Source organism: Mustelus asterias, chromosome 17, assembly GCF_964213995.1.
Source record: "Mustelus asterias chromosome 17, sMusAst1.hap1.1, whole genome shotgun sequence".
In the NCBI taxonomy this organism is placed as follows: Eukaryota; Metazoa; Chordata; class Chondrichthyes; order Carcharhiniformes; family Triakidae; genus Mustelus; species Mustelus asterias.
In genome coordinates this window covers 16816760-16843401 of record NC_135817.1, presented here as the reverse complement: position 1 = coordinate 16843401, position 26642 = coordinate 16816760, and the positions used below count along the sequence as shown (strand labels likewise).

The 26642-nt window shown below is 43.4% G+C and overlaps 1 protein-coding gene across 5 annotated transcripts in view; it reads right to left on the bottom strand.

Moving 5' to 3' along the window:
• The window catches only part of ptchd1 (patched domain containing 1), a 103226-nt gene that overhangs the window by 13957 nt on the left and 62627 nt on the right, over positions 1-26642 (bottom strand). Inside the window, exons 3-4 of one of the 5 annotated variants that reach the window (XM_078232327.1) lie at positions 7623-10018; positions 6130-7250 (exon numbers count right to left, since the gene is read on the bottom strand). In XM_078232327.1, the coding sequence (XP_078088453.1) occupies positions 8367-10018 (1652 nt within the window). In that variant the 3' untranslated portion in view covers positions 6130-7250; positions 7623-8366. Of the gene's footprint in view, positions 1-6129; positions 10019-26642 lie in introns of all 5 variants that reach the window. The other 4 variants (XM_078232329.1, XM_078232326.1, XM_078232330.1 and 1 more) reach the window with 4 other exon arrangements.

The following is a 26642-nucleotide window of genomic DNA, read 5'->3' as shown; positions in this document are numbered from 1 at the left end:
CAGTTTGCTTTGGGGTTCACTTGAGCATTGCAAAAGGCCAAGGCTGGACATGTGGACAGGAGAGCAGGGTGGTGTGATGAAATGGCAAGTGACAGGAAGGTCTGGATCCTGCTTGCGGATGGACCAAAGGTGTTCTGCAAAGCGACCAACCAGTCTGCATTTGGTCTCTCTGACGTAGAGTAGATTGCATTGGGAGCAGCGATGCAATAGACCAGATTTAAGGAGGTGCATGTGAAGCGCTGCTTCACCTGAAAAGGGTGTTTCCTGCCTTTCTCTAGCTTTAGGTTATACAAACATATGAATTAGGAGCAGGAGTAGGCCACTCGGCCCCTCGAGCATGCTCTGCCATTCAATAAGATGATGGCTGATCTGCTTGTAACCTCAACCCCATATTCCTGCCTACCCCAGATAACCTTTCACCTCCTTGTTAATCAAGAATCTATCTAGCTCTGCCTTAAAAATATTCATAGACTCTATTTCCACTGCCTTTTGAGGAAGAGAGGTTCAAAGACTCACGACCCTCTGGGAAAAAATAATTCTCCAATGCCCGGTGGGCATTGCCACTTTGCCCCTTGGGCAGTGCCAGGGGACCAGGTTGGCACTGTCAGGCTAGCAATGCTCATGGGGCACCCCCCCCTTACCCCTGACCTCCTCAGGGGTCTCCATGGCCGCCCTTCACTCCAGCAGGGTCAGGCTGCCAGCTCCCCTTTAGTGAGGAGTTGTTGTAAACCCCACTGGAGTGAACCATTCCTGGCAGTGGTGGGGAGGAGAGGCTAGTGGACCCGGAGACTTCAGTCCTGGGCCCGCTAATGGAATTCAAATGAAGATTTAAAGCAGCTCTATGCCGATTTCCGGTGTGGAGCTGACACCGCCAGAAATCTGGGGCCTGGAGACGCGCAGAAGCTGTGGCGCCCAATGGGAAGCCTGCTAAACGGCCTCCGCTTATGTCTCCCGGCCCACGTCGCTGCAATCGCTCCCAGTATTCCATTAGTTTTCCTAATTACTTGCTGTACCTGGATGCTAGCCTTTTATGATTCACGCACTAAGACACCCAGATACCTTGGCACTTCAGAACTCTGTAATCTCTCAGCATTTAGATAATAAGCTTCGTTTTTATTGTTCCTACCAAAATGGGCAATTTAATATTTGTCCACATTATCCATTTGCCAGATTTTTGCCCACTCATTTAACCTGTGTGCTTTTGTAACCTCTTATGTGCCCTTCACAAACCACTTTCCTACCTATCTTTGTGCCATCAGCAAATTTAGCAACCATACCTTCAGTCCCTTCATCCAAGTCAATTATATAAATTGTAAACAATTGAGGTCTCAGCACAGATACCCATCATTTGTCACATCCAGCCAACTAGAAAAAAACCCTTTCATGCCAAATTTCTGTTTCCTGTTAGCTAGCCAATCATCTATCCATGCCAATACGTTACCCCCTTCACCATTGGCTTCTATTACAACCTTTGATGTGGCAACTTATCAAATGGTTTTTGGAAATCTAAGTACAGTACATCCACCGGTTCTCCTTTATCCACAGCACACTTGAACCCATAAATTGGTTAAATATGACTTCCCTTTCACAAAACCACATTGACTCTGCCTGATTGCCTTGAATTTTTCCAAATGCACGGTTATAATATCGTTAATAATGGTTTCTAACTTTTTCTCTATGACAAATGTTAGGCTAACTGGCCTGTAGTTTGCTGCTTTATGTCTCTATCTGCACACAACCCCCGCCCCCCCCCCCCCCCCACCCCCCGCCCCCGACACTGCATACACACTTTTTCAATAAAGGAGTTACATTTGCTATCCTCCAATCTAATGGAACCTTCCTTGAATCTAGGGAACTCTGGAAAATTAAAACCAATGCTTCAACAGATAGTTAGCCATTTCTTTCAAGACCTTAGGGTGAAGTTCACCCAGTCCCATGCATTTGTCAGCCCACAGACCAACAATTTGCTCAGTACCACTTCCTGGGCAGTTGGAATTTTCCTGAGTTCTTTCCTCCCTTCCATTTCCTGATTTACAGCTATTTAGGAGATGTTACTGGTGTCCCCTATAGTGAAGACCTGTCTAATTCATCGCAATATACCTGTCTAATTCACCTACTATAGCCTTACTTTCTATTACTAATTCCACAGATGTGCTTTCTATAGGGCCAATGCTTACTTTGTTCGCTCTTTTCTTAGATAAATTTCTGTTGGAACTCCTATTATCCGTCTTTATATTTCCAGCTAGCTTTCTCTCGTACTCTAATTTTCCCTCCTTATTAATCTTTTTGTCATTCTTTGATGTTCATAGAATAGAATCCCTACAGTGCAAAAGGAGGCCATTCGGCCCATCGAGTCTGCACCGACTACAAAACCACCCAGGCCCTATTCCCGTAACCCGACATATTTACCCTGCTAATCCCCTGACACTAGAGTCAGTTTAGCATGGCCAATCAACCTAACCCGCACATCTTTGGACTGTGGAAGGAAACCGGAGCACCCGGAGGAAACCCACGCAGACACGGGGAGATCGTGCAAACTCCACACGGACAGTGACCCAAGCCGGGAATCGAACCCAGATCCCTGGCGCTGTGAGGCAGCGGTGCTAATCACTGTGCCGCCCCATTCTTTATTTTTGTATTTGTATTGATATGTTCTTTATATTTTTTTCAATTTTCTGAACTGTCAGTAATCTTTGCGAAAATATATGCTTTTTCTTGAAGTTTAATACCCTTTTAACTGTTTAATTAACCACGGATGATGTGCTCTCCATTTGGAATTTTTATTTCTCATTAGAATCTGTCTATTCTGTATATTCTGAAATATCCCTTTAAAAGTCTGCCACTAACCATCTATTGATCTATCACTCCAGCATATTTGACAGTTCACTTCAGCTAGCTCTGCATTCAGGCCATCATAGTTTAAATTTAAAATATTAGTCTTGGACGCACTCTTCACTCCCTCAAAGTGAATGCAACATTCAATCATATTATGATCGCTATTACCTAGGGGTGCCTTCACTATGAATTTATCAATTAATCCTATCTCATTGCACAACACCAGGTCCAGTATAGCCTGCCCTCAGGTTGGTACCAGAACGTGCTGTTCTAAGAAACTATCCTGAAAACATTCTATAAACTCCTCATCTAAACTAGTTATGTCCATCTGATTTTTCCAATTCATATGTAGATTGAAATCGCCCATGATTATTGCAGTATCTTTCTGACAAGCTCCCATCTCTTCTTTTATACTCTGACCTATCATGTGGGCTTGTACACCACTCGCACAAGTGACTTCTTGACTGTATCATTTCTCATCTCAACCCACTGCTTCTACATCCTGGTTTCCTGAACTTGGGTCATCCCTCTTTAATATGCTAATAACAGTGTCACCCTTCCACCTGTTCTCAATTTCTTGTCCTTCCTAAATATCACATACCCTTCAATCTTCAGTTCCCAATCTATGTCATCTTACAGCCATGTTTCATAATAGCTATCTATTTCGCTATCAGTTTATCTGTTTTGCTTTGAATGCTATGTGCATTCAGATACAGAGCCTTAAGATTTGGCCTTTTATTATTTTTGTAACCTCTTGTCTTTGCAAACATCAGCTAGTTCAATATGATCGGACCAGTGTCTCAAAGGAGACCCCTCACGCATATGACAGTGAATGACAATGAATGAAATATGAAGTTCAGAGTAGCAGAAATCCACCACCTTCAACATTCACCGATGCACATTGGCAGCAGTGTGTACCATCTACAAGATACACTGCAGCAATTTACCAATGTTTTGTCAACAGCACCTTCCAAACCCATGACCTTACCATCTAGAAGGACAAGGATAGCTGATCACCACCACATACAAGTTCCCCTCCAAGCCGCTCACCATCCTGACTTGGAAATATATCAGTGTTCCTTCGCAGGATCAAAATCCCTTCCTAACAGCACTGTGAGTGTACCCAGGCTACTTGGACTGCAAGAAGTTGGCTCACCACCACCTTCACAAGGGCAATTAGAGATGGACAACAAATACTGGCTTAGCCAATGACGCCCACATCCCATAGAAGAATTTTTAAAAAAATGTAATTCACTATTCAAGTCTCACTCCCCTGACACCATTCACCAATCAAAACCCTTGTGGAATATTGGGCCGGTTGGGCGGGGGGTTTGAATGCTCCTACAGGTGGCTGCTGCTCTGTAATCCCGCTTGAAGTCTATTAATTTATGAGCAAGGATCAACATTAACTTGTCTGTTCTCTCCACTGACCTACCAACTGATGCAATTTTCATTTCATTTGTTGCCATCTCTTTGGTCACTGGTCATACACTGAGCCTGATTTAGCTTCAGATGTAATGCAACAATCACAGGCAGCATTGGGCTGAACAAAGGAGTCCCCTCGTCTGCAATGTGACTGGGTGTATGAGAAGTCAGAGTTGGGTTCATAGAATCATAGTGCAGAAGGAGGCCATTCGGCCTATTGGGTCTGCACCAACTTTCCAAAAGAGCTCACCTTCCACCCTATCCCCATACATTTAGCATGGCCAATCCACCTAACCGGCACATCTTTGGACAATAAGGTGCAATTTAGCATGGCCAATCCACCAAACCTGCACACCTTTGGACACTAAGGGGCAATTTAGCATGGCCAATCCACGTAGCCTACACATCTTTGGACAGTAAGGAGCAATCTAGCATGGCCAATTCACCTAACCTACACATCTTTGGACACTAAGGGGTAATTTAGCATGGCCAATCCACCGAACCTGCACATCTTTGGACACTGAGGGGCAATTGAGCATGACCAATCCAACTAACCTGCACGTCCATGGACTGTGGGAGGAAACTTGGAGCACACGGAGGAAACCCACGCAGACACGGAGAATGTGCAAACTCCACACAGTCACCCAAGTCCGGAATTGAGCCCGGGCCCCTGGCACTGTGAGGCAACAGTGCTAACGACTTGGTACCACGCCGCCCTGCTGTCATACTGCTCTTCTGCAGAGCAGAGACACCCTAGCCTTATTTGCAGTGAATTATTCAGCAGCATGTTACTGAAGTCTCAGTTTATAACATGCAGTAAAATCATTTGAAGTGGAAGTAACAAGTTGTCCCAAGTTGCAAATTACATGTAGTCCTACACATTGCTTGTGTCTTTTATGCTGACTTCTTATAAGGATAATACTGCAATGTAAAGCTTCAATAAATGGAAGCATGGGTCACAGAGTCCACCTCACGTTTCAGTCCTGTCTATATCCTGACTTTATAAAATAATCCTTAATGTTGCCAGCTTAAAGGATTCAGCCATGCCACCTATCAAGGATGAGCTGTGGGACACCAAGTCACCCTGTGCCAATTCAAAACATGTTGTATATATATATATAAAAATGAATCACAGCTCCAAAAGTAAGCATCTGGCCCAAACAGGAAGATATCACGGAAATAAATGGGCATGAATTCCCCTTTATGATGAGAAAGCTTGAGAGAAAGTGACACACTGTGATCTCTCCAGTCCTGAATACTTGGGACCAAGTCACTTCTGGATTGCGGGATTTTCTGGATTATAGAATGATGTTAGAATGTCTAACCATGGGAGTGTAAACCAAAAAGCACTGTTCATATACCTGAAAAGCACAAAATAGTGATCAAACATTATAAAGCAGTGATAAAAATAGTTTTACTTATCCAAATACAGTATCTTCTGTGTCTGCTCCCAAAAATGCACTAAAATGATGCCGTGTGTTACTTGGATCTGCCCAGAGAATTTCCTGTTGATAACAGGTCAAACAGATTTTAGACTGGGGAGGTTACAGTGTATATGGTACTTGTATGATTTTGAAACTCCTGATTACGTCTGAACCTCGAAATGACAGCATAAAGTGGTTTACCCTGAGGGAATTTCCTTGTGTTCAATAAAACTAGGAATGAGTTTGTTAGGATATAAATCATTCTAACAAAGAGTCTGAATTTCTGAATAGACTTAAGGAAAGGTGTTCACAGATTGTTGTAGGTCATCACAATATACTTAGTGCATCACCAACGTGGCAGCACCTTCAGGGACATACAGTACATATGGTTACATATTTACACTTAACTGTGTGAACATTAGTTGTGTGTAGAAACTGAACCTACCTGTTTAATCCTTTAGTGCACAACAGTCATCCTGTAAACCCAAACCAGCATTTTGTTGTACTTCATTCACTTTTACTTTCTAGTAAAAAGTTCCAGCAGATTGTTTAGGAGGCAAATGTGCAACATTGATCAGTAATCACAAGCCATGCTTTGCGCTCATGAAAGATGCCAAATTAATACAATTTGCAATGACTCACTGAAGGGCTCCGCACCCAATGAAAAGTCAGTTTGACAAAAAGAAGTATCTGAATGAGAGGTGTGCTGAATCGAGAATCTGGGTTTCGAGACTGAGTATTCTTTCACTGTTCACAATCTGTCAACTAAGCTGAATCCAGGACAATATCCCGTGCTTCTCAATATGTGCTTGTTGTCATGTGCAGGGTAATGAGGTAAATTACATTTAGTGAATGATCGAATTTGCTGGATGAGATGTTTGAAGTTTAAGTGTCTGCCTCCTGTGATGACATCTCATGGGGAAATTGTCTCGAGTGTTGCTGGTAAATCATCAGGCTGAGACTCTTGTCCAATCGCTTTGCTTGGAGCCCTGAGTGCTTAGCGAAACAGCAAGTGTCCCGTTCGTTTCACAGTCCATCCAGTCTCTGTCAGCTGAAGGGGCCTGAGCCAGGAGCAGCCACAGCCTGCTACTAGGTCACTGGGAAACTCCTGGTTGCTCTCGGCAGGGGGGAAGGGAGGGGCTTTCAGCAGAGGGTTCATTGACAAGCCTTATGCTGGATATGTCAAATCCTGGGTCTGTTCTGGGCATTTCATACTTTACCTTCCATTTGATCGTGTAAATAAGGAGGTACTATTTCCAGTGGCCAGAAAGGCCAGTAACTAGAGGACACAAATAAAGGGGCAAACGAAACCGAGGGGAAAATGTTTAACTCCTTGAGTTACCGTGACGTGGAATTGCTTGAAAAGGTGGTGGACGCAGATTTAACAGCAAAATGGAAATGCATAAATAGATGGAAAGGAAACATTTGAAGGGCTTTAGGGAGTGGCACTAATTGAATAGCTTTTTCAAAGAGGCAGCACAGTCATGCTGGGCTGAATGGTCTCCTTTTGTTCTGTATCATTCAATAATCTTCCTGTGCAAGGTTCGAACTGCTATTTAATTTAATCTGCAAAAACAAAATCAAAGATATTTCATGATTCTATTTTTCTCCTGGGGCGTATCAGTCATTGAACTTTAACAGTATTGGGGCTGCCAGTAGGACTAACGTTTCCTAGAATAATCTATTGGATTTCACAAAACAAACTCTCAGAGGTAAAGCAATCAGTAAGAAACTCCATGGTGTCTCTTGCTGTGGAGGCTGATGCCCACACTTAACAGGTGAACATGACATCCGCAACAGAAAATCAATGCTCTTAACCTTCGAACTGTTCCGCCAATTAAACAAATACTCCAGGGGAGATCACAGAATCAGTCGGGTGACTCCTGCCCTTTCATCTCCCGCTTCCTAAGTGCAAACGTGATATTCAAGCTTGCCTACCCGAAGGATTTTACTGCAGCCGGTAGCATGGTGTATCAGGGCCACTAGATCATCCAACCTTCAGATGGAAGTCCCAGTTCCGCAGACTGAAAATGAACAGGTGAATCATTGAATGTGTACAGCTCCCCGAATCCGTCTCCGCAGTGGCCTTGGACGCTGAGCAGCAACCTCCTGTTAGCCTCAGTACCCTGGGTACCTCCAAATTGGCTCAGCCACGAAGGGGTTCAATAGGGTTGATACAGAGAAGATGTCTCTACTTATGGGGCAGCCCAAGAATGAGGGCTGTAAAATATAAGGTAGTCACTGACAAATTCAAGAGGTAATTCAGTTGAAACTTCTTTACCCAGAGAGTCGTTGGAGTGTGGAACTTGCTACCCAGGGGTAGTTGAGGTGAATAGTATCGATACATTGAAGGGGATGTTGGATACGTACTGAACGGGGAAATGGAATGATAAGTTGAGAGGGTGAGATGATGCAAGGGTGGGAAGAGGTTCATGTGGAGGACAAATATTGACATAGACCTGTTGCTGATTCTGTGCTCTTAGCATTAGGTACAAATACCAGGAGGTGCCAAGTTTACTTCTTGCTGACATTTTGCACTTTCTCTTCCCCTATCTCCCACACCCTTACCCATACAGTAGTATTCAATCGGCCCATTTTACACACACCCCCAATCCCACACACACTCTCACATGTTCACCCTCTCTCCGTCTCTCTACATATCGCCTGGCTACATTGTGCCGATCAGACCGAGGTGATGTGGTCAACCACACGTGTGCCATCCAGGTCCACCATCTCCATGCACTCGATCTCGTTGTGGTTGTCGGGGTTTTTCCTTTCCGCCCGCTTCTTGGAAGGCGGCAGAAAGGTCAGGATCACAGGTAGAATGGCAAAGCAGTGGAGAAAGGTGAAAAGCGCAATTAGAAACAGACACCTGAACAGTGTGCAGATCAGGTTTGAAGGCACCGAACTCAGGGGGATTATACCGACCATGTAACAAAAGTTACTCTGCAAAATGGCCACTCCATGCAGCTCCAAAGCATTTTTAACCCACTTCGTCCTTGTCAGGTCTTTGCCCAGGACAAACGTAGATAAGAACGGTGCACAATTGTCGATGGTGTAGTTTATCCCGTAAATTAAGCAGAGGACAGAGATGCAGTCCAATTCCACATCCCACAGGGTCATGAAGCCAATGACTCCAAACTCCACTGAGGCCACAGTGAGAGTAAGCCAGACGTTCAGCAGAGTGTTCACCACCAGCAAGCTGGAGAAAAAGAGGACAAACAATGCGCTGATACACGAGTTCTGCAAGGGCGCTCCCACTGATGAAGCATACCGGTCCATATAGATAAAGGATGGGTTGAAAATCATAAACTTCACTTTGTAGGTCAGGGACAGTTTCCTCAGGGTCTCCAGCAGGTCATAAATCTCTTCCCTGGTGTTCTCGGCCGTCTTGGCCACCAGGTACATGCGTGACGCGACCACCTCCAGCTCATTATTGGCTTTCCTCACCAAAATGATATCGTCTGAGAATTGGGAATACCGGGGAGTCTTTAGGAAAGAATTCCTTAGAGTTTCCAGGAAGTCGCTTCTGGACACTGGAGCAGTAACATTCAATATTTTCAGGTAATTCAGATAGGTTTCGAACCAAGATATCCTGACAAAGCCTCCAGTGATTTCCAGCAGATCCTCCTGGACACTGGCATTCCAATACTCGATTGGTTCGTAAATATAAAAGCCAATGACGGGACTGTAGCTACTGAAATATTTCTGCTGCACAGTGCTGTATGAGACGGTCCGAGACTCAGTCGCCACCACGTTACTGAGGTCCAAGCCTTCGCTGATCTGCAGGTAGCCCATTAAGGCAAAAGAGATATAAACGAGATAAAACAGAACTACAAAAGGCTTGACGTAAGTGTTTGTAATCCAATCGCAGTAATACTGCTTGAGAAACCAAAGCAGGAACTGATTTTCATAGGGGTTAGTGTCACTGGGTCCTGCTGTCTCCTCACTAAATTTGGACATCATGATGAATCTGTACCAGGCGGGTTTCGCTTGTAGATCGTCTGGTTTGGGCACTTTTCTGCAAAAGAGACTGTGCTGGTAATTATTTTCCAAGTAACCAGTGAAGACCAGGTTGGAGCCATAGAATGCCATCAGGTAGAGGTAATTGAAAAGCACAGAGATACACGTGTTAACACAGAACTCCTTCACTGCTTCAATGTTGGTGAAGGGACTGGCACCAATGCCAAACGTCACCATGTACATGGCAGTGGTGAGCGTAATGGGCAGCATGGTATCAGCATACACATTGGCGATCCTTTCCTTCACATGCTGGTCCTCCATGGTCTCCCTCCATGACGAGAGCATCTCAAACATGCCATACAGCCCATGTCCTGAGAAAAGGAAGACAGAGAGGTTTTGATTAAAATCAGCAAAACAGAACGCTGGAGCACCCAGGCCAGAAAACTGTCTGTCATAGCAGTCAGATTTGAGGCAGTGCTCACTCATAAGGCAAACCCTCACCACAAAATCTACTTTGCAGCAAATGAGAGCTCTGCACAGGCCCAGCTTCCTACCTCCTTCAACCCGATTTGTGGTTCCCTGTGTGGATCGAGGTTCTCGCTTGCTGACCATGCCATGTGCAGAGATCGACCGCCTATTGCAGGGTCAAGAGAGCCCCTCTTCACTCACCCCACCCCCTCCCAAGACAATTTTGAGGCCACCCATCTCCTTTAAATTTGTCACTCAAGCAGCAGGATGTCAAATGACCTGGTGGCCCAGATTATACTTTCAATCATCTGATAAATCCGCAGCCCAGGAGGTGCTCACCTGAGCTCCACAAAAAGAATTTGACACTTACCTCTCAGCTGAGCCTCCTCACTTCCGTCAGCTGGACACTGATCAGTGACATTCAGGTTCCTGTTAACACTGTTGTACCCAAAATTCCATGTTAAAAGGGACTTATCACCTGACATAGGCAGATATTGGCAATAGGACCCTTTCAAAATGGTGCTGGTGTTCATCATGGCTGCCAGACAAATGGAGTGAAAAGTGACTCCTGCCAGCTCCAGAACAAATAAGTTATTTTGTCCTAAAAAGCACAGTGAGAAGGTCCGGTGTTTGCTATTTTACTGCACCATTCAACACATTGCTTTTTTTTTTTAACTCCCTTTATTCCACGGTTCAAGTTGTCTCAAGTTTGAACATTTAATCCTTCTTCAGTACAACAACCTCCCTTCGGGCCTCTCCATTACTCCAGCGGTTCCCTAGGTTTGCAGCCACTCGCATTTGTACAGGAAACTGTCGCCGTTTGGTGGGAGACCAGTTAGAGATGTTAGTCAAACCATAACCTATTGCCTGTGTGTTGGCTGTGGCCCAGTGGGCAGCACTCTTGTCCCTGAGTTCGATTGCTGCTCTTCCTGCGTGCTCCTAAGCTGATGGTCCAACGTACTATTGGGGGACTGCTATCTTGTCAGAGGTACTGCCTTTCAGGTAAAGCATTAAACTGTAGCCTTGATTATCTCCTGAGATGGACATAAAAGATCCTATTGCACTATCTTGAAGAACAGCAGGTAGTTTTCCCCAGTGTTCTGGTTGATATTTAGTCCTCAATTAATATTGACAGAAACTATTTCTTGGTCGTTTATCTCATTGCTGTTAGTGGGAGCTTGCTGTCTTCCAGTTGGATACTTTGTTTCCTACATTACAACATTCCAAAGTACTTTCAGCTAACGATTACTATTTTCCACTAACAGGATGCTGTTGCCAGTCCAAAAAGACATTCTATCAACCACACAACTGAACGTGACTTTCAGTGCCGGTGTTACGATCCTTGGCCAGATTCTGGGACGTGGGTGGGGATGCCTTGTTTAAAATAGATAAAGGCTGAGATTCAAGACTCCTGCTTTTGAAATAAAGCCAGAAGATTCCATGGATTTGAACAAACAAACACAAACTTTACCACACAAGTTCAGAAAGATAAAACAATTTACAATATGTATCTTCTACTCTAACATTCAGGGTAATTATGTGAATTAACAGGTAAACTGTTGTCGGGCGCAACTCACTACAGAGTAAATGGCAGATGCAACCAAGGCAGAGTCCATGGATTGCTCAAGAACCCACCCAGCTGTCCATGGATTGCTCAAGAACCCACCCACCTTGTTGAAACTCTGTCTCACCAAGAATTCCTCGCCTCACTTTTGAGGATCATTCCTTGGAATTCTCTCCAAATGTCACGCCCAATCGGACAGTTTTAATAATGGCCCACAAAACAGGATTTCAATCTCTCATTCGGAAATTCCTTCTCCCTGTATTCCTGAGTACACTCAACATTAGTTTACAAACAATTTTCAGAACTATGGCCATACCAAGCAGAATATCACTGCTCCTAAGAAGTACCTTTGCCCAACAGCCCTCTTTACAAAAAGTCTGCTCCCCCTGTTATTTAACAAAAAGAGAAAACTCTAGAAAATCTCAGCAGGTCTGGCAGCATCTGTAAGGAGAGAAAACAGCTGACATTTTGAGTCCAGATTACCCTTTGTCAGCTTTGACTGCAATAACTACTAATCTAAGATCAGTTTAGCTCTTATGTTTCATGGCTCATTTATTCTTGCTAGAAGCAAAGACCCATTTTTGGCAAATATAAGTAATATGTTCCTTCAAACACCAACAAGACAGGGGCATTAACCAACAGGACACTGGCCTCAAATACTTAAAGGTTGCAGGTTTCAAACACCCATGAGTCACAGTCACTCAAACACCTACAAGTCACAAGCATAGAGTCATACAGCACAGGGCCTTTGGCCCACCATGTCTATACTAATCCCATTTACCAGAACTTGGATCATAGCTTTCAATGATTTGGCAATTAAAATGCTTGTCCAGAAGCTTCTTAAATGTTCCAAGAGTACCTGCCTCCACCACCCTGTCAGGCAGTGTATTCCATATTTCCACCATCTTCTGGGTGAAAAAAATGTTTTCTGACATCCCCTCTAAACCACTTACTTTTCACTTAAACCTATGCCCTCTAGTCTTAGGCATGGGGAAAAGGTTACATGGAAAATAAAAACAGGAGGAGGTCATTCGGCCCTTCAAGCCTGCTCTGCCATTCATTATGATGATGGCTGATCCTCAAAATCAATATCCCGATCCCCCTTCCCTCCATATCCCTTGATCCCATCAGCCCCAAGAGTTATATCTAATTTCTCCTGAAATCACACAATGTTTTGGCCTCAACTACATTCTGTGATAGTGAATTCCACACATTCACCACCCTCTGGGTGAAGAAATTTCTCCTCACCTCAGCCCTATAAGGTTTACCCCTTATCCTCAAACTATGACCCCTGAGAATGAGGAAGTAGTTATGGAACTCGGGGAGAGAGACTGTGAGGCTCTAGAGAAAATTATCATGGGAAGTGACAAGGTATTGGCAGGCTTAAAAGTGGACAAATCTCCAAATCTGGATGAATTGTGTCCCAGGCTGTTGTGGGAGGCAAGGGAGGAGATTGTAGGGACGCTGACCCAAATCTTTAATTCCTCCCTGGCCACCAGGATATCCACTGCTTGCTGAAGTCCAGGTCTTAGGTGTTCAAGTCAGGCGACCCTGACCTATACAAGAAATTATGTGGAGATGCCGGCGTTGGACTGGGGTAAACACAGTAAGAAGTCTAACAACACCAGGTTAAAGTCCAACAGGTTTATTTGGTAGCAAAAGCCACGAGCTTTTGACAGCCTGTTCCGAAAGCTCGTGGTCAAATGGGCGGATAAGTGGCAGATGGAATTGAACCCCAAAAAGTGTAAAGTAACTTGCAAGAAGTAATTTGACAAGGAAGTATACTATGAAAGGTCTGACACTGGGAAGTTCCGAAGAACAAAGGACCTTGGCGTGTTTGTCTCTGAAGGCGGAAAGGCAGGTAAATAGGGTGGTGAAAAAGGCATATGGCACACACGCCTTTATCAAACGAGGGAAAGATTACAAAAGCAAAGAGGTCATGCTGGAATTGTATAGAACTTTGTGAGGCCACAGCTGGAGTACTGTGTGCAGTTCTGGTCTCCACATTATAGGAAGGATGTGAATGCACTGGAAGGGGTGCAGAGAAGATTTACTAGGATGCTGCCTGGGATGGAACATTTAAGTTATGAAGAGAAATTGAATAGACTTAGGTTGTTTTCGTTGGAGCAGAGAAGACTGAGGGGCGACCTGATTATGAGGGGTATGGACAGAGTGGATAGGGAGCAGCTGTTCCCCTTAGTTGAAGGGTCAGTTACGAGGGGACACAAGTTAAAAGTGAAGGGTGGGAGGTTTAGGGGGGATTTGAGGAAAAACATTTTTACTCAGAGGGTGGTGACGGTCTGGAATGCACTGCCTGGGAGGGTGGTGGAGGTGGGATGCCTCACATCCTTTAAAAAGTACTTGGATGATTACTTGGCATGCTGTAACATTCAAGGCTATGGGCTAAGTGCTGGCAAGTGGAATTAGGAGGCAGGTCAGGGCATTTCATGCATCAGTGCAGACTTGATAGGTCAAAGGGCCTCTTCTGCACTGTAGTATTCTGTGAGAGTTCTGGATGCCCGCACCATTGAGAACATTCTTTGTCAATATACCCTGTCTAACCCTGTTAGAATTTTATAAGTTTCTATGGAATCCCCTCTCAGTCTTCTAAACTCCAATGAATATAATCCTAACCGACTTAATCTCTCCTCATATGACGGAGCTGTCAAACCAGGAATCAGCCTGGTAAACCTTTGCTGCACTCCCTCCATAACAAGGACATCCTTCCTCAGATAAGGACACCAAAACTCCACACAATATTCCAGGTGTGGCCTCACCAATGCCCTATACAGTTGCAGCAAAACATCCCTATCCTTATACTCAAATCCTCTCGCTATGAAGGCCAACATACCATTTGCCACCTTTACTGTCTGCTATACCTGTGCGCTTACTTTCAGTGACTGATACACGAGGACTCCAAGCTCTCGCTGAGTATCTATCTCTTTCAATTTACACCCATTCAAATAATAATCTGTCTTCCTACTATTGCTACCAAAGTGGATAACCTTACATTTATCCACATTATACTGCATCTGCCATGCATGTGCCCACACACTCAGCCTGTCCAAATCACGCTGAAGCATCTCTGTATCCCCCTCACAGCTCACCCTCCCACTCAACTTTGTTTCATCTGCAAATTTGGAGATAATACATTTAGTTTTCACTTCCAAATCATTCATATATAACGTGTGAACAGTTGGGGTCCTAGTACAGATTCCTGTCATACCCCGCTAGTCTCTGCCTGTCAATTGGAAAAAGATGTGGAGATGCCGGCATTGGACTGGGGTAAACACAGTAAAAGTTTTAACAACACCAGGTTAAAGTCCAACAGGTTTATTTGGTAGCAAATGCCATTAGCTTTCGGAGCACTGCCCCTTCGTCAGAAGGAGTGGAAATGTGCTCTCAAACAGGGCACAGAGACACAAAATCAAGTTACAGAATACTGATTAGAATGCGAATCTCTACAGCCAACCAGGTCTTAAAGATAGCTGTGGGGGCCCCAGCTTGCCTCCTGGACTTGCAGAATCTCACTGGCTGTCCTGTCTGGAGACAATACACATCTCTTTAACATGTGCTTAATGCTCCCTCCACTCACATTGTCTGTATCTTTAAGACCTGGTTGGCTGTAGAATCAGTATTCTGTAACTTGATTTTGTGTCTCTGTGTTCTGTTTGAGAGCAGATTTCCACTCCATCTGATGAAGGAGCAGCGCTCCGAAAGCTAATGGCATTTGCTACCAATAAACCTGTTGGACTTTAACCTGGTGTTGTTAAAACTCTTACTGTAATTGGAAAAAGACCCAGTTATGCCATCTCTTTGCTTCCTATCTGCTAATCAGCTTTCAAGACACTACCCGCAGTCCCTGCTTTAACTTTACATAGTAGTCTGATATGTGAGACCTTGTTGAAAGCCTTCTGAAAGTCTAAATAAACCACATCCACCGGTTCTCCTTGGTCAACTCTACTAGTTACATTCTTAAATAGTCCCAGTAGATTAATCAAGCATGAATTCCCCTTGGAATATAGAACAATACACACAGGAACTTACCCTGTATACTTGCCCTTCAGCCCTCAATGTTGTACCGAACATGACACCAAATTAAACTATTGCCTTCTGTTTGCCCTTTGTCTGTATCCCTCTATTCTTTGCATATTAATGTGCTAATCTAAAAGCCCCTTAAACACCCCTATCTTATCTGCTTCCACCATTCCTGGCAACGCATTCCAGCCACCTACCATTTTCTGTGTAAAAAACTTGCCCCTCACATCTCCTTTGAACTTTCCCCCTCCCACCTTAAGTACATGCCCCCTAGTATTAGACATTGCACTCTGAGAAAAAGTTCTGACTGTCAACTCTATCTACGCCTCTCATAATTCAAAAAGACTTTGATCAGGTCTCCCCTTAGCCTCCGCTGCTCCAGAGAAAACAACCCTAGTTTGTCCAGCCTCTCCTTATAGCTCATACTCTCTAATCCAGGCAGCATCCTGGTAAACCTCTTCTGCACCCTCTCCAAAGCCTCCACATCCTTCCTGTCATGTGGTGGCCAGAATTGAATGCAATACTCTGAAGTGCAGCCTAAACAAAGTTTTATAAAGCTGCAACATGACATCCTGACTCTTGGGGGAGGGGAATTTTCCCATCCCATCTGCCACAGGAATCATAGTAGGTGAGGAGTGGACCATGCAAAGGTCCGTTGACCTTGAGTGGGATTTTCCGGTTTTGGGGGATCGCAGCTGGAAAATCCCACCCTAGTACTCAGTGCCCTGACCAATAAAGGCAAGCATGCCAATTGCCTTCTTTACCATCCTATCTATTTGTGTGGCCACTTTCAGGGAGCTATGGACTGCAACCCCAAGATCCCACTGTACATCAATGCTGTTCAGGGTCCTACCATTTAACTGTATACTTACCCTTAACATTTTATCTCCCTAAGTGCAGCACCTCACACTTACCCAGATTAAACTCCATCTGCCATTTCTTTACTTATATCTGCAACTGATCTATATCCCGCTGTATACTTTGACAAACTTCTACACTATCCACAACACTTATCTTTGTGTCATCTGCAAACTTACTAACCCACCCATCTACGTTTTCATCCAAGTCATTTATGTATATATATCACAAACAGCAGAGGTCCCAGTGTGGATCCCTGCGAAACACCACTAGTCACCTGAGATCACAAACCCATATACACACAGGTCTCAACAACCAGCAGAATAGAGAACATAAATCCCTGGAGATAGAGTTCAAAGCCCGAGAGTTGAAGATGGCGAACCCTACAGAGTATTCAAACCACTACACATCACAGAGTTTAAACTTTAGCATAGAGAGAAATGAAACCTTTTCTGATAGAGCCAAACAAAACGAGATAGAGAGCTCAAATCCCCATAAAGAATTCAAAACACTGCAGATCACAAAACATAACCCCTACAGATAGCGATCTCAAACTCCAACAGATAGAGATTTCACACCCAAAGAGAGAGAGAGATCTCATGCTCAAACGGATAGAGATCTCCAACCCAAACAGATAGAGATCTCCAATTTCAACAGGTAGAGATCTCCAATTCCAATCTCACACCCAGCGAGATATTTCAAACTCTGACAGAGATCTCACACCCAGAAAGAGATCTCCAACTTCAACAGACAGAGATCTCACACTCAACCGACTGTTAAACCTTTCATAACCAGTTGGTGAAAGGGCCCATAATCAATCTTTACTCAGTTGCGGATTTATTCAAAGTGAGACATTATAAATGTATAGATCCTAACTCTACGACAATTTAACAGCAGTGTCAATAAGCATTTCTTTACATCTGAACAAGTAACTATCCAATAAATAATCCCCCCACCTGTTTACACCAAACCTTCATTTATACAGTTAACAAATACCTTATTTTCTTTTAAAATAAAACTTAACAAATAATATTCACAAACAGTATTTCACAGCAAATCAAAGAAAGAAAAAAATGATTTTCCATATTTGCTGTAAAGTTTTATAAGCTCTCTTCTGTGACCCCCAATAATTGTACAAGCACTTATTTTTGTGAAACAATTAGATAATTGATCTATGCTGTTGATATTGGAAATTTCCTTTTTTTTCTAACATTTGTTTCACACTAGTACGGTCTTAATCTTTTTTCACTCTCATGTTTTGTAGCGTTTACATGATCCAACAAGGGATGATTACCCATGTAACATCCAACCTTTTTCCTTACATCTCTTGTACAGAACTTTCCCTAAAATATTTGATAAAAGAATCCCATATCCAATGTTTCCACAAGAGCCAGTGTTTCTGCAGCTGAAGTACTTTTAACAACCCTTCTTAATTTCTTTGCTTCCCAGACTAAAGGACCACATTTCCCATTTTCACCTGCCAAAAATATTACAAAACCCACTACACTTGAATACCCATCAGGAAGATTGGCATGAGAAGATTACAAAGATAACCAATTTCATATTCTGTGGGTCACCCTGCCACGGAAACATGTCTCCATATTTAATTTTTAAATGTTTAATTTGTCTTTAAAATATTCTCAAATTTAGGATGCTTCCTAGTTCCAATACATCGAGACTAGCATTCAGCTTTGTGTAAATGCATAATTAATTCTATTGACCAATCAAACTTCACAACTGCACTGTTTCTTCTTTAGGTGTAATGTCGTCCTCCTGTGGTGACCTAACACAATTAACCAGGAAAGGCAGAACACTGATTCAAAGTTATTCTGGGCCTATTCTGCCTAATGTCTAAACCTGTATTTTTAAAAGTCCCTGAAACTTCCATTCTTAAATTCCACTTTTATCATATTAATAACACATTTGTCAAATTCCACAGTACCATTCCATAAGAAATCATCAACATGCATCATGAATAGGCCTGAAATGTTCCCTTTTTGATATCCATGAAACATTGCGGGATCTGTTTTTTGTTGAATGCAGCCTACTTTCAGCTAAACAGATCTCAATGAAAAATACCACATCCTCAAAAAAATCATCCAGGCTTGAATCTTTAGGTAGTTTCAAGAACACTTTTCTCTGAAATTATTCAGCTTTTATGTCAATTGAGCAACACTCCCACAAATATGTGGCTGAAAAAATTAAAAGATTTTCAGGATTATTTTTCCCACTGTAGAAGAGTCCACACTAATATCTATATCACCTCGTCACTCCTCAAAATCCTGAGCAACTAGCCTCACTTTAGCCTTAAGTTCCATCTGCAAGGACATTTTCAATACAAATCCATCTAAACGAGGCTGGCCGTCCCCTATCCGGTGCTTCAGAATAAACTCCAAATTCCTTCCATCTATCAATCTCTTTTTGTTTTGCCTCTCTTATTAGTTTACCCTCTTGTTTACTGGCACCCACCAAACCTTCACAGTCCTGAGGACTTCTGCTTCTAGTCGTATCTTAAGAGTATTCTGTAGTCCAACTTTCAAAGTTACAACACAGAAAGAGGCCATTTAGCCCATTGTGTCTGCACCAGCCAATAAAAAGAGAAAAGAAACTAGCTATTTATTTTAATCCCACTTTACAGCACCTGGTCCGAAGCCTTGCAGGTTCCAGTTCTTCAAATGTAGATCCAGGTACCTTTTAAATGAGTTGAACATTTCAACCTTAACCACCAATTGTGGCAGCAAATTCCAGATGTCCACCACCCTCGAGGTGAAAAAGATTCATATCCACTCTAATCTTTCTACCAACTGCCCTAAATCTGTGCACCCTAGTAACTGACCCCTCAGTTAGGGAAAACAAATCTTTCTTATCTAGCCTGTCTAGACCCCTCATAATTTTGTACACCTCAATTTAGGTCACCCCCTCTGTTCTAAGCAAAGCAACCCTAGCCTATCCGATCTCTCCTCATAGCTGCAATTTTCAAGCCCTGGCAACATTCTTGTACATTTCCTCTGCACTTTCTCCTCAGCAATTCAGTAATGTGGTGACCAGAACTGTACACAAAACTTCAGCTATTTCCTAACCAGTGTTTTTTACAGTCCCAGCGTAATATCCTGCTTTTGTATTCAATACCTTGCCCAGTAAAAGAAAGCATTCTATATGCTTTCTGAACCACCTTTTGCCCTGTCACCTTCAAGGACCTGTAGATATGCTCTCCAAGGTCTCTCGCTTCCTTTACCCCTGTCAATATCTTCCCATTTATTGAGTTTCCCTTGCTTTATTTGTCCTCCCCAAATGTATTACCTCACACTTTTCCAGATTGATTCCACTTGTCAATTATCTGCCCACTCAACCAAACCATTGATATCGTTCTGGAGTCAACAGCTATCCTCTTCACTCTCAACTACACGGCCAATTTTTGTGTCATCTGCAAATTTCCCAATAATGCCTCCCATATTTATGCACAAATCATTTATATATTCAACAAACAGCAAGGGCCCCAACACTGAGCCCTGTAGAACACCATTGGAAACTGTTTTCCATTCACAAGAACATCCATCGACCATTAATCTTTGTTTTCTGTTGCTAAGCCAATTCTGGATTCAACCTGCCACCTTCCCCTTGTATCCCACAGGATTAAACTTTTCTTACCAGTCTGCCATGTGGGACCTTGTCAAATGCCTCACTGAAATCCATGTAGATCCACTGCACTACCCTCATCAATCCTCCTTGTTACTTCCTTGCAGTCGGGAATGGGTTAATGAACTTTGTCACACTTAAGCATTAAGACCCAAACTCTGTGATTTTGTTGAGAACACTGCAGAGTCCATGTTTTTGTCAGAGTTCGGTGTTTTTCATGTCTGTGCCAGATAAAAGGAACAGCTATTCCTCTGTCTCCATTTGTTATCAAGAAATGCGATTAACCCAGCTCGAAATAAGCTAAACAGTCTCCATTTTTATGTACCTTTGTTTAACACGATGGAGTTGACATGTATGCCTTCTGTCTTTGTATAACCATAGATTCATATATATATATTCATCATACGTTATTCATCTTATCCTGATATAAAGTATTATACAAACCTGTATGTAGATTAGTTAACTTGTTTGTGCAAAACCTGTGATGTTGTTTCAAGAATATAAATGACGAACAATCGTGGCCTTGGAGATCGGACAAACTACGCAGAGGAAGATACTGCTAAAACAACAAGAATCTCACCATGAACAATGACAGCCATCTCAGGTTTTGCAATGTAATGGGGGCGGGGCCCGGGACATATATAAACTCTGTTCTTACTTGTGTTCGATGAGAAGGCTGGGGGTCCACTGTTAGGAACCTCACTTCTCCCACAATTGTGAAAATAAACACTGCATTTTGAACCACTAATAGTGTCAGAGGTTTTTTACCTACAACATTCCTCAAAGATTTCTATTACATTAATAAGACAGACCTAAGTAAACCATGCTGACTATCCCTGATCAATCTGTGTTTCTAAGTGACAGTTTATCCTGTATCTTGGAATTAGATCCAATAATTTGCCCATTACCAAAGTCAGACTGACCGGCCTATAATTTTCTGGCCTATCCTTCACACCCTTTTTAAATAATGGTACAATGTTCGCAACATCCAATCCTCTGGTACCTCGCCAGTATCTAGCGAGGATTGGAAAATGATCATCAGAGAATCTCCTATTTCATCCCTGGCTTCAATCCATCTGGCCCTGGTGATTTAGAAACATAGAAACTAGAAGCAGAAATAGGTCCTTGGCTGATCATCGAATTCAATATCCTGATTCCCCTTCCTGCCATATCCTTTGATCTCTCTAGCCCCAAGGGCTATATCTAATTTCTTCATGAAATCACACAATGTTTTGGCCTCAACTACATTCTGTGGTTTTGAATTCCACAGATTCACCACCCTCTGGGTGAAGAGATTTCTCCTCACCTCAGTTCTAACAGGTTTACCACTTATCCTCAAACTATGACCCCCTAGTTCTGGACTCCCCCACCATTGGGAACATTCTTTCTGAATCTACCCTGTCTAACCTTGTTAGAATTTTATAAGTTTCTATGAGGTCCCCTCTCACTCATCAAAACTCCAGTGAATATAACCCTAACCAACTTAGTCTCTGCTCATATGACAGACCTGCATTCCAGGAATCAGCCTGGTAAACCTTCGCTGTGCTCCCTCTATAGCAAGACATCCTTCCTCAGATAAGGACACCAAAACTGCATACAATACTCCAGATGTGGCCTTACCAACCACTATAAAATTGCAGCAAAACATCCCTATCCCTATACTCAAATCCTCTCGCTATGAAGGGCAACATACCATTTGCCTTCTTTACTGACTGCTGTATCTGCCGCGTGCTTAATTTTAGCGACTGATGCATGAGGACTCCAAAGTCTCGTTGAGTATGCTCCTCTCTTAATTTACACCCATTCAAGTAATAATCTGTCTTCCTATTATTGCTACCAAAGTGGATAACCTCACATTTATCCACCTTATACTGCATCTGCCATGCAGATGCCCACACACACAGCCTATCCAAATCACGCCAAAGCATCTCTGCATCCTTCTCACAGCTCACCGTCCTACCCAACTTTGTATCATTTGCAAATTTGGAGATAATACATTCAGTTCCCTCTTCCAAATCATTAATATATAATGTGAACAGTTGGGGTCCTAGCACAGATCCCTGCAGAACCCCACTAGTCACTGACTGCCAATCAGAAAAAGACCCATTTATGCCAACTCTTTGCTTCCTATCTGCAAACCAGCTTTTTATCCATCTCAAGACATTACCTGCAATCCCATGTGCTTTAACTTTACATAGTAATCTGTTATGTGAGACCTTGTCAAAAGCCTCTTGAAAGTCTAAGTAAACCACATCCATTGGTTCTCCTCGGTCAACTCTACTAGTTACATCCTCAAAAAAATCCAATAAATTCGTCAAGCTTGATTTCCCTTTTGTAAATCCATGCTAACTTTGTCTGATTATGCCATTGCCTTCCAAATGCTGAGTTATGAAATCCTTGATAATAGACTCTAGCTACTTCCCCAGTACTGACCGATGTTAGGCTCACTGGTCTATAGTTCCCTGTTTTCTCTCTACCTCCCTTTTTGAATAGTGGGCTTACATTAGCTACCTTCCAATCTGTAGGAACTATCCCAGAGTGCAAAGAATTTTGGAAAAAACCACCAATGGATCTACTATTTCCAGGGCCACTTCTTTAAGTACTCTGGGATGAAGATTATTAAAACCTGGGGATTTATCCACCTTCAATCCCATCAATTTCCCCAAAACCATTTCTCTACTAATGTTGATTTCCTTCAGCTCCTCACTAAAACATGTTTCTCTCAACACTTCTGGCACATTATTCATGTCTCCCTTTGTGAAGATTGAAGCAAAGTACAAATATAATTCCTCAGCCATTTTTTTATTCCCTGTTATGAATTCACCCGTTTCTGACTATAAGGAGCCTACAATCTTTTTCTCTTTACATATCTATAGAAACTGTTAGTCAGTTTTTAATGTTCCCCACTAGTTTACTTTCATACTCTATTTTTCCCTTCTTAATCAATCCCTTGGTCCTCCCTTGCTGAATTTTGAACTGCTCCCAATCCTCAGGCCTATTGCTTTTTCTTGCCAATTTGTATGCTTCTTCCTTGATACTTTCCCTTTGTAAGCCATGGTTTGGCCACAATTGCCTTACCACTCTTGCACCAAACAGGAATAAAATAATTTTGGAGTTCACCTATTCATTCTTTAAATGCCTGTTGTCCTTCCTTTCAGTAATGTTTCCCAGTCCATCATGGGCAATTCATGCCTCATGCCATCATAGCAACCTATATTGAGATTCAGAACTCTGGTCTCAGAATCAACTACATCATTATCCACCTTGACAAAGAATTCTCCCAAATTATGGTCACTCGTCCCCAAGGGTTCACTCACAACTAGATTGCCAACTAATCCTTTCTCACTGCACAACACCCAGCCCAAGATGGCCTGCTCCCTTATGGGTTCCTCAACATATTGCTCCAGAAAACCATCCCATATGCACTCCAGAAATTCCTCCTCTATTGTACTGTGACTAATTTGACTCTCCCAATCTATAAACAGATTAAAGTCTCCTTCAATCACAGATGTTCCTTTAACACATGCATCTCTGATTTCCTGTCAAATACTTTTCCCAACATTACCACTACAGTTTGGTGGTATACCACCTCCACCAATGTTTTGTGGGGTTCTATGGTCTGTGGTAACAGGTACAGAGAAATGTTCAACAGAATGTCGGAAACCAATATTGGAGTCCCTCGAGTGTACTCCACCATTCAGTTGGATCATAGTTGATCTGAAACAGTCACAAGTCGTGGTGCACATTGGTACCAATGACATAGGTAAGAGAAGGGACGGGGATTTAAAGCAGGAATTTCTGGAGCTGGGCTGGAAGCTGAGAGCCAAGACGAAACATGTGGTCATCTCTGGTACGTTGCCGGTACCACGTGATAGCGAGTTGAGGAACAGGGAGAGAGTGCAGTTAAATATGTGGTTGCAGGGATGGTGTAGGAGGGAGGGTTTCAGATACGTGGATAATTGGAACACGTTCTGGGGAAGGTGGGACCTGTACAAACAGGACGGGGTGCACCTGAACCAGAGGGGCACCAATATCCTCGGAGGGAAATTTGTTACGGCTCTTCAGGGGGGTTTAAACTAATTTGTCAGGGGAGTGGGAAAGGGAGTTGTAGTCCAGAAGTCAGTGAGGGTGGTGAGGTATTGGGGAAGGTATCAGGGTCAAGGGTGGGTACTGGTAGACAGGAAGGTGGGTTGAAGTGTGTCTACTTCAATGCAAGGAGCATCCGGAACAAGGTAGATGAACTTGGGGCGTGGATTGGTACTTGGGACTACGATGTTGTGGCCATTACGGAGACGTGGGTAGAACAAGGACAGGAATGGTTGTTGGACGTTCCGGGGTATAGATGTTTCACTAAGTGTAGGGAAGCTGGTAAAAGAGGTGGAGGAGTGGCATTGTTAATCAAGGATAGTTTAACGGCTGCGGAAAGCACTTCGTGGGGGATCTGCACACTGAGGTAATATGGGCTGAAGTTAGAAATAGGAAAGGAGCGGTCACGTTGCTAGGAGTTTACTATAGGCCCCCAAATAGTAATAGAGATGTGGAGGAAGAAATTGCTAAGCAGATTATGGATATGTGTGGGGGTCACAGGGTAGTTGTCATGGGGGACTTTAACTTTCCAAATATTGATTGGAACCTTTGTAGGTCAAATAGTTCGGATGGGGCAGTTTTTGTGCAGTGTGTGCGGGAGGGTTTCCTGACACAATATGTGGATGGGCCGACTAAAGGTGAGGCCACATTGGATTTGGTAACGGGAAATGAACCGGGCCAAGTGTTGGATTTGGTTGTGGGAGAGCAATTTGGAGATAGTGACCACAATTCGGTGTCTTTTGTTATTGCAATGGAGAGGGATAGGGCCGTACGGCAGGGCAAGGTTTACAATTGGGGGAGGGGTAATTATGATGCGATTAGGCAAGAATTAGGGGGCATAAGTTGGGAACAGAAACTGTCAGAGAAAGGAACTAATGAAAAGTGGAACTTTTTCAAGGAACAAATACTGGATGTCCTTCATAGGTATGTTCCTGTCAGGCAGGGAGGAAATGGCCGAGTGAGGGAACCATGGTTCACAAAAGAGGTGGAATGTCTTGTGAAAAGGAAGAGGGAAGCTTATGTAGGGATGAGGAAACAAGGTTCAGATGGCTCGATTGAGGGTTACAAGTTAGCAAGGAATGAGCTGAAAAAGGGGCTGAGGAGAGCTAGGAGGGGACATGAGAAGTCCTTGGCGGGTCGGATCAAGGAAAACCCCAAGGCTTTTTACTCTGATGTGAGGAATAAAAGAATGACCAGGGTGAGGTTAGGGCCGGTCAAGGACAGTAGTGGGCACTTGTGTATGGAGTCAGTAGAGATAGGCGAGGTGATGAATGAATACTTTTCTTCAGTGTTCACCAAGGAGAGGGGCCATGTTTTTCAGGAAGAGAAGGTGTTACAGGCTAATAGGCTGGAGGAAATAGATGTTCGGAGGGAGGATGTCTTGGCAGTTTTGAATAAACTGAAGGTCGATAAGTCCCCTGGGCCTGATGAAATGTATCCTAGGATTCTGTGGGAGGCAAGGGATGAGATTGCAGAGCCTTTGGCGTTGATCTTTGGGTCCTCGCTGTCCACGGGGATGGTGCCAGAGGACTGGAGAATGGCGAATGTTGTTCCTCTGTTTAAGAAAGGGAATAGAAATGACCCTGGTAATTATAGACCGGTTAGTCTTACTTCGGTGGTTGGTAAATTGATGGAAAGGGTCCTTAGGGATGGGATTTACGACCATTTAGAAAGATGCGGATTAATCCGAGATAGTCAGCACGGATTCGTGAAGGGCAAGTCGTGCCTCACAAATTTGATAGAATTTTTTGAGGAGGTAACTAAGTGTGTTGATGAAGGTAGGGCAGTTGATGTCATATACATGGATTTTAGTAAGGCGTTTGATAAGGTCCCCCATGGTCGGCTTATGATGAAAGTGAGGAGGTGTGGGATAGAGGGAAAGTTGGCCGATTGGATAGGTAACTGGCTGTCTGACCGAAGACAGAGGGTGGTGGTCGATGGAAAATTTTCGGATTGGAGGCAGTTTGCTAGCGGTGTGCCGCAGGGATCAGTGCTTGGTCCTCTGCTCTTTGTGATTTTTATTAATGACTTAGAGGAGGGGGCTGAAGGGTGGATCAGTAAATTTGCTGATGACACCAAGATTGGTGGAGTAGTGGATGAGGTGGAGGGCTGTTGTAGGCTGCAAAGAGACATAGATAGGATGCAAAGCTGGGCTGAAAAATGGCAAATGGAGTTTAACCCTGATAAATGTGAGGTGATTCATTTTGGTAGGACAAATTTAAATGTGGATTACAGGGTCAAAGGTAGGGTTCTGAAGACTGTGGAGGAACAGAGAGATCTTGGGGTCCATATCCACAGATCTCTAAAGGTTGCCAGTCAAGTGGATAGAGCTGTGAAGAAGGCCT